The sequence below is a fragment of the Nycticebus coucang genome, chromosome 16 (assembly GCF_027406575.1).
Source record: "Nycticebus coucang isolate mNycCou1 chromosome 16, mNycCou1.pri, whole genome shotgun sequence".
NCBI lineage: Eukaryota > Metazoa > Chordata > Mammalia > Primates > Lorisidae > Nycticebus > Nycticebus coucang.
This window is the reverse complement of record NC_069795.1, coordinates 42,903,140-42,919,707: the sequence shown is the minus strand read 5'-3', so window position 1 is coordinate 42,919,707 and position 16,568 is coordinate 42,903,140. Positions and strand designations below refer to the sequence as shown.

The 16,568-nt window shown below is 37.1% G+C and overlaps 1 protein-coding gene across 1 annotated transcript in view; it reads left to right on the top strand.

The window, feature by feature from the left end:
* Positions 1-16,568, top strand: part of PROS1 (protein S) — a 108,494-nt gene that overhangs the window by 44,711 nt on the left and 47,215 nt on the right. The window contains exons 3-4 of the mRNA XM_053565337.1: positions 7,894-7,918; positions 15,085-15,171. Of these exons, the coding sequence (XP_053421312.1) occupies positions 7,894-7,918; positions 15,085-15,171 (112 nt within the window). The remainder of the gene's footprint in view (positions 1-7,893; positions 7,919-15,084; positions 15,172-16,568) is intronic.

The following is a 16,568-nucleotide window of genomic DNA, read 5'->3' as shown; positions in this document are numbered from 1 at the left end:
CATCAATTGAGAGAATCATATGGTCTTTATTTTTTAGTTTGTTTATATGCTGAATTACATTTATAGATTTATGTATATTGAACCAGCCTTGAGAGCCTGGAATAAATCCCACTTGGTCATGGTGTATAATTTTTTTTAAATTATTTTATTATTGATTAATTTTTTTATTGTTAAATCATAACTGTGTACATTAGTGCAATCAAGGGGTACAATGTGCTGGTTTCATATACAATCTGAAATATTCTAATCAAACTGTTCAACATAGCCTTCATGGCATTTTCTTAGTTATTGTATGTAGACATTTGTACTCTGCATTTAGTAAGTTGCGCCTGTACCCATTCTAAGATGTACCATAGGTATGGCCCCACCCATTACCCTCCCTCCACCCTAATTTCCCCCCTCCCTTCCCCTTACTTGGCCCTTTCCTCATATTCTTGTGCTATTGTTGGGTTATAGCCTTCATGTGATAGCTATAATTTAGGTTCATAGTAGAGCTGAGTACATTGGATACTTTTTCTTCCATTTCTGAGATACTTTGTTAAGAAGAATATGTTCCAACTCCATCCATGTAAACATGAAAGAGGTAAAGTCTCCATCTTTCTTTAAGGCTGCATAATATTCCATGGTATACATGTATCACAATTTGCTAGTCCATTTGTGGGTCGATGGGCACTTGGGCTTCTTCCATAACTTAGCAATTATGAATTGGGCTGCAATAAACATTCTGGTACAGATGTCTTTGTTATATTGTGATTTTTGGTCTTCTGGGTATATACCTAGTAAAGGAATTATAGGATCAAATGGCAGGTCTATTTTTAGGTCTCTAAGTATTCACCAAACATCCTTCCAGAAGGAACATATTAGTGTGCATTCCCTCCATCAGTGCAAAAGTGTGCCCTTTTCTCCACAACCACGCCAACATCTCTGGTTTGGGGATTTTGTTATGTGGGCTACTCTTACTGGGGTTAGGTGATATCTCAAAGCAGTTTTTTTTTTTTTTTGGTAGAGACAGAGTCTCACTGTACCGCCCTTGGTAGAGTGCCGTGGTGTCACACGGCTCACAGCAACCTCTAACTCTTGGGCTTACGCGATTCTCTTGTCTCAGCCTCCCGAGTAGCTGGGACTACAGGCGCCTGCCACAACGCCCGGCTATTTTTTGGTTGCAGTTTTGGCCGGGGCTGGGTTTGAACCCGCCACCCTCGGCATATGGGGCTGGCGCCCTACTCACTGAGCCACAGGCACCGCCCTCTCAAAGTAGTTTTGATTTGCATTTCTCTGATGATTAAGGACGATCAGCTTTTTTTCATGTGTTTGTAGATCGTGCGTCTGTCTTCTTTAGAGAAGTTCTCTTCAAATCCCTTGACTACCTTGAGATGGATCACGTATTTTTTTCTTGCTAATACGTTTGAATTCTCTGTGGATTCTGGTTATTAGACCTTTATCGGAGGTATAACCTGCAAATATTTTCTCCCATTCTGAGGTCTGTCTGCTTGCTTTACTTACTATGTTCTTGGCTGTGCAGAAGCTTTTTAGTTTGATCAGGTCCCAGTAATGTATTTTTGATACTGCTTCAATTGCCTGGGGAGTCCTCCTCCTAAAATATTCACCCAGGCCGATTCCTTCAAGAGTTTTCCCTGCACTTTCTTCAAGTATTTTTATAGTTTCATGTCTTAAGTTTAAATCTTTGATCCAGTGAGAGTCTATCCTAGTTAATGGTGGAAGGTGTGGGTCTAGTTTCAATCTTCTACAGGTTGCCAGCCAGTTCACCTAGCACCTTTTGTTAAATAGGGAATCTTTTCCCCACTGAATGTTTTTAATTGGCTTGTCAAAGATCAAATAACGGTAAGTAGCTGGATTCATCTCTTGGTTCTCTATTCTGTTCCAGACATCTACTTCTCTGTTTTTGTGCCTATACCATGCTGTTTTGATCACTATCGATTTATAGTACAGTCTCAGGTGTGGTAGCGTGATTCCTCCTGCTGTGTTTTTATTGCTGAGTAATGTTTTGGCTATTTGAGTTTTTTTATGATTTCATATAAAACCAAGTATTATTTTTTCAAGATCTTTAAAATGTGACAATGGAGCTTTGATAGGAATTGAATTAAAATTATATATTGCTTTGGGTAGTACAGACATTTTAACAACGTTGATTCTTCCCAGCCATGAGCATGGTATGTTTTTCCATTTGTTACCATCTTCAGCTATTTCTTTTCTTAAATTTTCATAGTTCTCTTTTGTAGAGATCTTTCACGTCATTTGTTAGGTACACTCCCAAATATTTCATCTTCTTTGGCACTACTGTGAAAGGAATAGAGTCCTTGACTGTTTTGTCAGCTTGGTTTTTGTTGGTATATATAAATGCTACAGATTTATGGGTGTTGATTTTGTAGCCCAAGACACTGCTGTATTCCTTGATCACTTCTAAAAGTTTTGTAGTAGAATCCCTAGATTCTAATTTTCCAGATATACGATCATATCATCTGTGAAGAGTGAAAGTTTGATCTCTTCTAACCCTATGTGGATACCCTTGATCGCCTTTTCTTCCCTAATTGCAATGGCTAAAACTTCCATTACAATCTAAAGAGCAACAGAGACAATGGGCAAACTTGCCTGGTTCCTGATCTCAGTGGAAATGATTTCAATTTAACTCCATTCAATACGATATTGGCTGTAGGTTTTTTGTAGATGGCCTCTATTAGTTTAAGAGATGTCCCTTCTACACCAATTTTCTTAATTGTTGTGATCATAAAGGGATGCTGGATATTATCAAAAGCTTTTTCTGATCAATTGAAAGAATCATTAAGATCCTTATTTTTTAGTTTGTTTATGTGCTGAATTACGTTTATAGATTTACATATACCGAACCAGCCTTGAGACCCTGGGATAAATCCCACTTGGTCGTGGTGTATAATTTTTTTGATGTGTTGTTGGATTCTGTTTGTTAGGATCTTATTGAGTGTTTAGCATCAATATTCATTAGTGATATTGGTTTATAATTTTCTTTTCTTGTTGGGTCTTTTCCTGGCTTGGGGATCAAGGTGATATTTGCCTCGTAGAATGTGTTGGGTAATATTCCTTCTTTTTCTATATTTTGGAAGAGGTTTAGTAATATTGGTACTAGTTCTTCTTTGAAGGTTTGGTAGAATTCGGACGTAAAGCCATCTGGTCCTGGGCTTTTCTGTTTAGGGAGATTTTGTATAGTTGATGCTATTTCAAAACTTGATATAGGCCTGTTCAACATTTCCACTTCATTCTTGCTAAGTCTTGGTAGGTGGCGTCCTTCCAGCTATTGGTCGATTTTTTTCAGATTTTCATATTTCTGAGAGTAGAGTTTCTTTTAGTATTCGTTAAGGATTTTTTGAATCTCTGAGTGGTCTGTTGTTATTTCATCATTACCATTTCTGATTGATGAAATTAGAGATTTTACTCTTTTCTTTCTTGGTTAGGTTGACCAAAGGTTTATCTATTTTATTGATCTTTTCAAAAAACCAACATTTTGATTTATTGATCTGTTGTATAATTCTTTTGTTTTCAATTTTATTTAATTCCACTCTGATTTTGATTATTTCTTTTCTTCTGCTGGGTTTGGGGTTGGAGTGTTCTTCCTTCTCCAGTTCCTTGAGATGTCCAATTAAGTTATTAACTTCCTTTCTTTCTGTTTTCTCGAGGAAGGCTTGCAGTGCTATAAATTTCCCTCTTAGGACTGCCTTTGCAGTATCCTAGAGGTTCTGGTAATTCATGTCTTGATTGTACTTTTGTTCCAAAAATTTTGTGATTTCCTTCTTAATCTCATCTATAACCCATCTATCCTTTAGCATGAGGTTGTTTAGCTTCCATGTTTTTGTATGGGTATGCAGGTTTCTGTTGTTACTGAGTTCCAACTTTTATTCCATGATGATCTGAGAAGATGCAAGGAATAATTTCTGTTTTTTAAATTTGCTGAGGTTGGATTTGTGGTCTAGGATGTGGTCGATTTTGGAGTATGTTCCATGGGCTGATGAGAAGAATGTGTATTCAGTTTCATTGGGATGAAATGTTCTAAAGATGTCTGTTAAGTACAGATGTTGAATGGTTAAGTTTAAATCTGAAATTTCGTGATGTAGGCTAGTCTCACTGGAGTTAGATGATATCTCAAAGTAGTTTTGATTTGCATTTCCCTGATGATTAAAGATGATGAGCATTTTTTCACATGTCTGAAGGTCGTGCACCTGTTTTCTTCAGAGAAGTTTCTTTTCAAGTCCTTTGCCCAGCCTGCAATGGGATCCCTTGTTCTTTTCTTGCTAATGCATTTGAGTTATCTGTGGATTCTGGTTATTAAACCTTTGTCAGAGACATAACCTGCAAATATCTTTTCCCATTCTGAGGGCTGTTTGCTTACTTTACTTACTGTGTTCTTGGCTGTGCAGAAGCTTTTTAGTTTGATGAAGTCCCAATAATGTATTTTTGAAGCAGCTTCAATTGCTCGGGGGATCCTTCTCATGAAAAACTCACCCAACCCAATTTCTTCAAGGGTTTTCCCTGCACTCTCTTCTAGTATTCTTATAGTTTCATGTCTTAGGTTTAAATCTTTAATCCAGTGAGAGTCTATCTTGGTTAATGGTGAGAGGTGTGGGTCCAGTTTCAGTCTACAGATGTTGGCATGGATGTGGAGAAAAGGGAACACTTTTGCACTGCTGGTGGGAATGCAAATTAATACATTCCTTTTGGAAAGAGATATGGAGAACACTTAGAGATCTAAAAATAGATCTGCCATTCAATCCTGTAATCCCTCGGGTGGGCATATACCCAGAAGACCAAAAATCACATCATAACAAAGATATTTGCATTAGAATATTTATTGCAGCCCTATTCATAATTGCTAAGTCATGGAAAAAATCCAAGTGCCCATCGATCCACGAATGGATTAATAAATTGTGGTATATGTACACCATGGAATATTATGCAGCCTTAAAAAAAGATGGAGACTTTACCTCTTTCATGTTTACATGATGGAGCTGGAACATATTCTTCTTAGTAAAGTGTCTCAAGAATGGAAGAAAAAGTACCCAATGTACTCACCCTTATTATGAAACTAATGTAAGACCTTCATATGAAAGCTATAACCCAGTTACAACCTAAGAATAGGGAGAAGGGGGAAAGGGAGGGGAGGGAGGAATTCGTTGAATTCTTGGGAGGGAAGTGGAGGGAGGGGGATTAAAGGGATTACACCTGCGATGCATCTTACAAGGGAATATGTGAATCCTAGTAAATGTGGAATGTAAAGGTCTTAGCAAAATAACTAAGAAAATGCCACAAAGGCTATGTTAACTAGTGTGATGAAAATGTGTCAAACGGTCTATGAACAAAGTGTATGGTGCCCCATGATCATACTAATGTACACAGCTATGATTTAATAAAAAATAAATAAATAAATAAAAATAAAAATAAATAAATCTGAAATTTCTTTGCTAAACTTCTTTTTGGAGGATCTATCCAGCACTGCTAAAGAGGTGTTAAAATCTCCAACTATTATGGAACTGGAGGAAATCAAGTTTCTCATGTGTGTTAGAGTTTCTCTTATTAACTGAGGTGCATTCTGGTTGGGTGCATGAATATTAATAATTGAAATCTCATCACATTGAGTATTACCTTTAACAAATACGAAGTGTCCATCCTTATCCTTCCTTATTTTGGTTGGTTTAAAGCCTATTGCGTCTGCGCATAGGATTGTAATGCCTGCTTTTTTCTGCTTTCCATTTACCTGGAGTATAGATGACCATCCCTTCACCTTGAGTCTATATTTGTCTTTTAATGTAAGATGTGATTCTTGTATGCAGCAGATATCTGGCTTGAGTTTTTGTATCCAGTCAGCCAACTTGTGCCTCTTTAGAGGACAATTTAAACCATTCACATTAATTGAGAATATTGATTAGCCTTTTGAGAGTCCGGTGTACATTTTTAATCCTTTTGCAACTGTGGAAGTTGGAATTGAATCAAATTTTTCTGGGTGGGTTTTCTTTTGTGGTGGAGGATTATGCTGGTCTTTATGAAGGATAGGTCTGAGAATATCCTGGAGACCTGGTTTAGTTATGGCAAATTTCTTCAACATGTGAATGTCGGTAAAGTATTTAATTTCTCCATCTTAAATGAAACTCAGCTTAGCTGGGTACAGGATCCTGGATTAAAAGTTATTTTGTTTTAGGAGATTAAAAGTTGATGATATCCTCTTCTAGCTTGAAAGGTTTCAGCAGAGAGATCTGCAGTTATTCTAATATTGTTCCCCTTGTAGGTAATGGTTTTCTTTCATCTGGCTGCTTTCAGAATTTTCTTCTTCATATTAACTTTAGTGAAATTTATTATTATGTGTCTGGGAGATGTCTTATTTGGGTTGAGTCATGCTGGGATTCTGAAACTGCTATCTGAATTTCAGAGTCTCTTGGCATGTCTGGAAAGTTCTCTTTCATAATCTCATGGAGAGGAGACTCTGTGCCTTGTGAAGCCACTTCATCACTTTCTGGGATCCCTATAAGACGAATATTGGTTTTCTTTGACTTATCCCAGAGCTCTCTGAGAGAGTGATCTGTTTTTGCCCTCCATTTCTCTTCCTCTCTGAAAGTTTGGGAGTATTCGAAAGATTTGTTTCAATGTCCGAAATCCTTTCTTCTGCTTGCTCCATTCTGTTACTGAGGGATTCTACTGTGTTTCTCAGATCTTTGATGGCTTCAAGTTCTTGTCTCAATGTGTCAAAATCTTTGGTCATTTGGTCTTTGAATTCGTTGAATTCTTGGACATCTTTTGGGTTACTGCTTGGAATTCTAATTCAATTTTATTTGCTATCCAGATTCTGAATTCGATTTCTGACATCTCAGCTATTTGTTTGTGCATGGGATCTTGTGCTGTGTCTGCCCCTTTGTTTCTTTGGGGAGTTTATATACTTTGATTATTCATATTGCCAGAGTATTTCTGTTGATTTTGGCCTCATGATTGATTTTCACCCTTGCCTCTGGCCGTCCTCAGTGTTGGGGATGTGTCTCTCCAAGATTAGACTCCAGCGGGATCACTCTATTGTTGTTGGATCTTTGTAGTGAGTGACCCTGTGTAGCTCCTGTGGGGCTGCCCCAGCCAGGCAGTTCTGGTTGTGGGAACAGCTTCAGAGTGTGACACCCGGATCCAGCAACAGGGTGTGGGGTGGTGCACACGGTTCTGGGAGTGCCTGGCACCTAGTGACTTTGGCACAGGGGGCCCAAGGCTCCAACCGTCTCTGGCCAGGAGAAGGGCTCTGTACAGAGGCAGGGAAGTCTCCGGAGGGCATACGGCTACCAGAATCCCTGGCCAGATGAGCGGGCCAGTGTGGAGGCAGGGAGGGTAGAGGAGGGAGGATGTGGGGTTGCACGGCTCCCAGGGCGTGCAGAGATGCAGTGGGCTCAGGTCGCGGGTCGTGGCGGGTCGCAGTGCAGCTCTTACCAGGGTCTGGACAAGTGACTATCGCGGGTTGTGGATCTCGCCCAGCTCTTCCAGAGGTTCGGGCAGTTGCCGATCATGGGTCGCTGGTCGTGGGTCACAGAGCAGCTGTTCCAGAGGTCCAGTGGGCAACAATTGAGGGTCATGGCACAGCTCCTTAACATCTTAAATAGAACTTGTTTTCAGATCAGAAGCTTTTGAAACATGATTTAAGTGATTAATATTGCCTTAAGCTCAAGCATCTTATTGGCTTAACTATATTACTTATTGGTTAACTTTATTGCTTATCTTCTCTCTGTACATTTTTACTGTAGAAAAAAATTATGTTACAATGTGTAAAAGAGTTAAATGTAATTTATATGCATTTTTAATGTAAAAACACATTATTACATTAACTTAACACAATGAAACTTAAATTTGCTAAAATATATTTTTTCTTTTTCTTCTTTCTAGGATTATTTTTATCCAAAATACTTAGGTAAGTTCAAAGCATCTTAATTATCTGATCTTAGAAATGGAAGGAACGTTAGATATGTAGAAGTCTAAATCTGTACCTATATATTCCATCCAATGTAATTTTATTATCCTTGGGAGTGAGATTTCATTTTATGTGCAATTTTGATGTTTTTGAATTTAAATATATCTAGACACATTTGGAATGATTCTTTAATTACTATTTGGCATTTTGACTTTTAGGCTTTTTCTTTTTTTTTTTTTTTTAGCAATTTTGGCCAGGGCTGGGTTTGAACCCACCACCTCTAACATATGGGGCCACCGCCCTACTCCTTTGAGCCACAGGTGCTGCCCTGACTTTTAGGCTTTTTCATACTTGTATCTTTTGCATGAAGCGTCATTGACTAATGTTCAGTTATATTTAGGTAGCAAGGAATTATCTATAAGTATATGAATTTTTATGGGTTATCTTTTAATAGAAGGAATGATATCTAAACTCTTCAAAGATTTTGATATAATTAATCATTTAAATATTTATAGAATTCATTAACAAATTCTCACTTTGCAACACCATTTTATCACTCCCTGCAGTATCCTATCTATGTTCTGTTTTTGGATATGACTCTGGGCTCTCAAAGAGAGAGGTACTTTTCCACATCCATATAGATTATGTGATTTTAATTAAATATCAATTAAAAATAACAAGGCTCCAGTTTGCTTTATGCAAATATAGAAAAGTTTGATATTAATATTCCTTGAGAGAGTTGTCAGCATTTCCAAAAATACACCTCTCTTTAGTGGGATTCTCTGTATGTCCAGAGCACAGGAATGTGCTCTCCCTCATCATTTAGGTTCTAAATACTGCTCATCATCTGTCCTTCCTTCCACCCTACTCTTATCGTATCCAATCTGAAATGAAAAGTAAATATTCTTTGGGGAAAAAAATGTAGAAATGAGCTAGATACACATTGATAGCTATGCAGTTTAGAATTATGAATATAATTGTGACAATAATGTATATAAAATTCTCATTTTGATAGTTTAATTATAGTTTGGGGATATACTTTTGTTTGGTTTTGTTTCTCAATATCCATCAGAGGTTCTAAGGACCATGATGAGGTGAAGGAATATTCAGACCTTTCCCCTTGTTCATTCATCATTGAAATGGTGGAATGCATCACCTAACAAAGTGGGGTATATTCTGAGAAATGCCTTGCTAGGCAATTTTTTCATCATGCAATCATTTAAAAAGTATACTTGCACAAATCTGGGTGGCATAGCCTCTTACACATTAGGTGATACGTCATAGCCTATTGTTCTTAGGCTACAAATCTGTATAGCATGTTACTTTACTGAATACTATAGGCAGTTACAACACAATGGTAAGTATTTGTGTATCTACATATAGAAAATGTACTATGCTGCACTGTGACGTTAAGATGGCTAAGATGTCACTAAGATATAGGAATTTTTCGGCTCCATTATAATCTTATGGGACCATAATTGGACATGAGATTCATCCTTGGCTGAAATGTTGTTATGCAGCCCAGGACTGTATTTCTGTTTACCTTTTGGGACATTTAACAGACCAAGAGTCCAAGACTACTGGGTGGAAGACCCTCCTAGGATCAGAAGCTTTTTTCCATAGATTTTGTATGGTTACCCTTGATTTTTTTAAGTGTCTAACACAGTCAGGATCTTTGTTTTTGTTTGTTTGTTTTTATGTATGTATGTACTTACCTTTTGTTTTTTATTACCACTGTACGATAAGAATCTTGTATTTGTGGCATATCCTTAGCCAAGGAGAGTTAACTATACTATACTACACTTAGTTCACCCTCTCATCAACTTTTGGAAATTACTTCTGTGGTATCTCTCTTTAGGATGGTGTGTCATTTTACATTTCCATTCTGTGGGCTTCTGGGTGTTTTCTGGTTGGCTTATCACTATTGCTTTTTATAATCTCTAATCAAACATTTCTTTTCTACAAAATGTAAAATTATTTAACCTCTATGTGCTGTAGTCTTCTCATTTGTCAAAAGGATAGAAATAATTTACCTAATACGTCTATAGCAAGAAATGCAAGATGTTTTCAAAGCACTTAGTACAGTATTAGTCATGCTAGTCCCGTTCATTTTTCTTCCCTGACTCCTATTTCCTGTTTTGCTCCTCCTTCCTTCCCTAGCTACTAATATCAAACTTAAATAATTTCCTTTAAAATCAGAAAGAGCGTACTATAAAAATTAATTATGAGGTGTTGTTTATTTATATATAATTATTGTATAAATATAGAAGTACAACAAGATTTAGCAGCTTTATTTTATTTTATTTTATTCTTTTATTTATTTTTGAGACAGAGTCTCACTTTGTTGTCCTTGGTAGAGTTCCGTGGTGTGATAGCTTTCAGCAACCTCAACTCTTGGGCTCAAGAAATGCTCTTGCCTCATCCTCCCATGTAGCGGCTGTCACAGCACCGGGCTATTTTTAGAGAAGGGGTCTTGCTTTAGCTCAGGCTAGTCTCCAGTTTGTAAGCTCAGGCAATCCACCTGCCTTGGCCTTCCAGAGTGCTGGGATTACAGGCATAAACCACCACATCCAGCCTTAGCTACTACATTTTAAAAGGGCAGTGGAATATAAGTATACACCCACAAAAAAGATGTCTCCTTTTATAAAGTTACATGTCAAGCATTTGTACTATCAAAGTGGGGGAAAGAGAGAGTTATATCAAGACTACTTCAGCTTCTTTTTTTTTTTAATTTAATTTTATTATTATTTTTTTTGGCCGGGGCTGGGTTTGAACCCACCACCCTCGGCATATGGGGCTGGTGCCCTACTCCTTGAGCCACAGGCGCCGCCCTACTTCAGCTTCTTAATTTAGGTAGGAATTTAAATATTTTATAATAAAATAGTCAATGTTTGGCTGTTATAAATTGCAAGCTTGCATTAAAAATATATATTAACCTTTGTTTCTTAGGGCCATGTAAGGAGGCTGTGTTTTTGCAGGTGCAACACTCCAGAATACATATTCCTTTGATCGCAGAGTACATTTAGATAAAGACAAATAACATTTTAACACGTATTATGTGTTCTGGGAACGTTCCTTATATAAAATATTTTTCTTTGCTCCTTTTGTTCCTCTCAGCTTTCTCTTTTCTGGCTCTACTTAACTTTCTCTTCTCTTTGCCTGTCTTACTTGGCAGCATGGAACCAAAGTATGAAAAATAAAACAAAACAAAACAAAACCAAAAAATTACAAATGTGGGCTCTGTTCCCAGACCTAAAAATTTCTAGCTGTGTCAGGTTAAGCAAGTTATTTAAGTTTCAGGTTCTGTAATTTCACATGTGTACTATAACTGCACAGTGTTTCCTAACTTCAGAGCTCTTGGAATATCAAATAAGTGTATGTATATAGATGGATTTTTTTTTTTTACTTTGTCAAACTTGGTTCTGCTGTACAGTATTATTATTAATCTATCATATGAAACAAAAGTATATTTTTATTATGTTTTGGGTTTTGATTCAAATTTTATATATTGTTCTTTATGTATAGGCAGATGTGGTGAATCTCACTTTTGAAAACCTGAAAAAAAAAAAAAAGCCCTACCTAAGTTAAACTTTTCTATCATTTGATGTGGATATTCTACAGTCTATGACTGGCCCTAAATTGAGGGGGAAAAAAAACTTTATGATCCTGTTCCTGGAAAACTTAAAAGTAGTTTTACTAATTATGGTATCTTATGCAGGGAGCTTCTTTAGTGAGATAAGGTCACCAAAGAAATTAGACCACTGTAGCCCATATTTTTTGGACAGTATTTAGACTTAGTTTATAGGCTCATAAAGCACTTCAGTCTGCTCACATATCTCCTGTACAGTCTTGAAAACATGCAATTTGGAAAAAAATTACCCTGTGTTTCATTGTACAAATGTAAGTTTTTAATTGTGGTGTTTGTTCCTTGGGAAATAAGATGAATAGCTGTACCATCTGTGTAGGCTTCTGAAAATATCACCCGCTGGAGGAGATAATTCTGTTAATGAGAGAGAAACTTCCTGGGATGAATGCTAAGCTTTGAGCCTGCACATAAACATTAGAATTCATTTTTAGTTTCTAGCTTCTGCCAAGTTGGTGAACTAACCCAGAGTATTGACTCCTTCCCTTCAAGTCATCTCTGGAGATATAGTAAGATTTCAGGCACAGAAATAACAAAATAAAGTGAAAACAGCAAGAAGTGTAAGAAACCCCGGTAGACTGAGGGAGGTGTGGGGGCTTGACCTCGTGAGTGTGGGGCTGGAATTGAGGTGCTGAGAGCTGAGACAGCAGAGAAAGAATGGACTAGAAGATTTTAAAAATGACCTAAACTTTCAAATCAAGAAAATGAACCAATTTCTGACTAACAAGTAATAAAAAGATAATAATAGTCGAGATAAAAATAAGCAAAAGAGAATACTAACATTCTTTCTAGTAAAGTATTACAAGAATGAAAAAGCAAGTGTCCAATGTACTCAGTACTCATGTGAAGCTAGTAGATGATCTAACACATGCCCACACAAGAGAAAACTCAATTTGAGTTGGGGGGAGAGGGAAGATGGAGGGGGATTGGTGTGCTCCCACTTAATGGCCACAAGGTAAGGGTATATGGCACCTCCTGGGTACAGGACATAACTGGAAGAGGGACTCGACCTAACAAATGCAAACATTGTAACTTAGGTTGTTTGTACCTTCACATTAATCTGAAATTAAAAAAAAAAGAAAAAGTAGTTAATAAAGTTCAACACTTAATTATGATAAAAACTTTTGTCAAACTAAGAACATAAGAAAAATTTCTGAGCTTGATAAAACTTAAATATAGAATAACAATATCATTTATGTTCCAAATTCTGACACTTCAGTTTAGGATTATTCTACTAGATAAATGCCAGGCATAAATGGATAAAATAGGATTGTTCTGGGCCCATTATCATACGTGGTCATCCTAATGTTACACACATGAGAAAGACAGAGAGAAAAGAAGACGACGGTGGCAGAGTCTTGCCGAGCAGCATTCATTATCATTGTTGGGTGTTCTGCCATGAGAATGCCAGAGCTTGAGCAAACATTCATAAATTTCTTGTTAAATTTGGCAAGAGTGGAAGTGAAATCAAGGACATACTACGTCAAATTTATGGGGATAATGCCATGAAGAAAATGGCAGTGTACAAATGGATTAAATGCTTTTCTGAGGGGAGAGAAAGCATCACTGAAGTCAGGGAGGCCAGTAAGAAGCAGAACTGGTAAAAGCATTGCAAAAATTCATCGAATTGTGTGTCAAAATTATTGGTGGCTATGGGAAACAGAAAAATCTTAACTGAAAATCCTGGCCATGAGATTTGCATCACAACAATGTACCAGCTCACACATGGCACTGTCTGTGAAGGAGTTTTTAGTCAGTAACCAAATAACTGTATTGGAACATCGTCCCTGGCCCCTGATGACTTTTTTCCTTACCTGAAGATAAAGCAAATATTGAAAGGAAGACATTTTGATGACATTCAGAACCTCCAGAGCAAAACGATGACAGCTCTGATGGCCATTCTAGAAAAAAGAGTTCCAAAATTGCTTTGATGTGTGCCCTAGGCTCTGACATTAGTGCATAGCTTCCCAAGGCAAGTACTTCAAAGGTGACCACAGTGATATTCACCAAGGAGCTATATAGTACTTTTCTAGGTTGAGTTTGCAAAGTTAATTGTCCGACCTTGTAGATTCTCCTTTGAAGTCTCCAGAAGTAATGAAGTACTATTGACACTTTGGTTTTAGACTTCCAATTCCCATAAAAAGAAGACAATTAATTTGTTTTTAAAGCTAATAAATTCTTGGTAATTTGTCACAGCAGCAATAGGAAACTTAAATACCTACTGACTTCAAATGAGCCTTTGAATCTGATAAATTGCATTTTTGCAAAGATAGCTTTAAAGTATCACCTGTCCTATAAACTCTTCTTTTCCAGTGTCATTTTATCATTGAGAGGTATAATCTGTCTTCCCTCCAACTCTCAGCAGACCCTGGGACTTCTTTGATCAATAGAATATGGTAGATGTGATACAACACCCCTTAACTGCCACGGAAGCGTCTGCTTTCCTCTTTGTGGAAGCTAGCTGCCATGAAAGAAGTTCCACTTTAAAAGCAGCATGCTAAGAAAAGCTCAGCTACATGGAAAGGTCCTGAAGCATGAAGTACCATGTGGGAACAGATATGCCAAAGACCTTGAGCGCACCATCTTGGAAGCAGATGCCTTAGGCTCAGCCACTTTGGCTGACTCTCCACACTGCAGAGACAAACAGCCCAACCAAACTCTTCCCAAATATTTGATCCACAGATCATGTGGAAAATAGGAAGATTATTGAAGCTACTAATTTGGGGGGTTGTTACTCATCAAAATGTAGCCAAAACACCACCTTTTTTAGCAAGTTGTTGATTATCTCAACGATGAAGCGATACACATACTGTCTTCATTGGCTATCCAGAACTACATTTTTGGCACTAAAGGACCCCTAATTTTAAAGTCCTACTATTTTAAAGTCCTCCCCTATTTTAAAGTCCCACTATTTCATCTCTATTATTTCAGCTGTTATTTCTCAGATTCTAGCAATATCTGCCAGGTTACTGTATCTCATTTCACAGGATTGTTGTGAAGAATGAAAGGAATGAAGTAAACCTACTTTGTAACATTGAGACATTATACAAATGTTATTGTATTAGTCTCTATAGAACATCAAAAAAGAAAAAAGATAGAAGTTACCTACAGCAACTAGAAACCCTAATGCATTCTGTTGACTTAACGATATACACTTTATAAATAATTAGGCCCTGGTCTACAGATTTAAGGATAACATTACATCTCTTTTATGGAATTAAGAATGTAGATTTATGTGACCATAATTTCCCTGCTAATCCAAGTTCACTTCTGGCTTTAAGGTTCTTCTCCAGAGTGAAGGAGCTGTCACAAACCTATTTTTCCTGATTCTGTATTTATGCAATCTTGCTTCTAGATTTTTAATTTTTTAAAAAGGTAAATACAAATATTTATAGTTGGCATTTTGAATACTGAGTCTTGTGTATCCAGAGGAGCCTAAATATCCTTCCTCTTGAGATAAATTCTTACCATGATTTCAGATCAAGTGCGTCCACTTTAGGATTATGTATGTTTCTATTTACAGGATGTCTTGGCTCTTTTCGAGCTGGATTATTCACTCCTGCACGTCAGTCAAGTAATGCTCACCCTGACCTAAGGAGCTGTGTCAATGGTAAGTACTGCTACCATCGATTTAAATAAAACAAAACAAAACAAAAGCGCTACAAGTATGTTCATGTTAACATAATGTACTGTTGAAAATCAACAAATAAGCCTTTGATGGGTTATATGCCCAACAAAAAAGTATTCTCAAACTTCATTTGAAAGAATGTTTTTCGGTTGTAAATGCTTCTATTTTACTCAAAATGAATTTTTCATCTAATATTTAAACTGAATAGTGTTCCTTGTTTGGTAAACTTTAGGTCATTGACTTCAGAATTTTTTATTCTTTAACAGCTTTATTTTGGCTGTTGTTATGTAATCATGCATTGACCAAATGTTACAGTTGATTAATAGTCAAAGTAGAGCCATGTTTATTCTTCTAACTTTTTGGCATCAGTACTATAAATGTGGGAAATAAAATGTGAATCAAAGTAGCCCTTTTCTCTGCAGTTCACATAGGGCCTAATAATAAATTTGGTAGATTATTTTTTACTAATTTACCAATTTCCCTACTGACAGTAAAAGCAAAAAAAGTGTAACTGCAAGATGTAAATTGTGATGTTTGTTCAGTGAATATTTCACATGCAGCATAGTCATTCTTTAAATATTATATTCATCTATATTCATCTTCTGTAATTTAAAGTGGCTAAAATTACACAGGTGGAGTAATTTGCCTGACACATAGGTGTACAGTAGAACTTCTATAAGTTGATCACCCAACAGACTATAACAAACTGGTTAATGTACAGAAGTGGTCAACATAAGGACCTTGGCCCACTATACTATACATGCATGTGGTGCATATCCAGTCTATAAAAATTAGGTCAACTTAAGGAGGTGGTTGGTATAGGGAGATGGTCAACTATGAAGGTTCTGCTGTATTTAATTTGTACTTTATCTTTTTTTTTTTTTTTTGAGATAGAGTGACACTGTCACCCTGACTAGAGTGCAGTGGTGTCACCATAGCTCACTGCAATCTCAAACGCTTGGGCTCAAGCAATCCTCCTGCCTCAGCCTCCTGTGTAACTGGAACTACAGGCATACACCACACCTGCTTAATTTTTTCTGTTTTGGGCAGAGATAGAATCTTGCTTTTGCTCAGCCTGATCTTGAACTCCTGACCTCAAGTGATCTTCCTCCCTGGGACTCCCAAGAGTGGTAGAATTACAGGCATAAGTAAGCTTTGCCCTGCCTAATATCTGTATTTTAATTGGAATGTTAGAGTATAGACCAGCGGTTCTCAACCTGTGGGTTGCGACCTACAGGAACTGTATTAAAGGGCCGCAGCATTAGGAAGGCTGAGAACCACTGGCATAGACCATTTAGATAGAATGTATCCATTGACATGATTGGGTTTAAATCTGCTGGTCCTATCTATTTTTTTATTCTTCCTCCTTCAATTGTGCT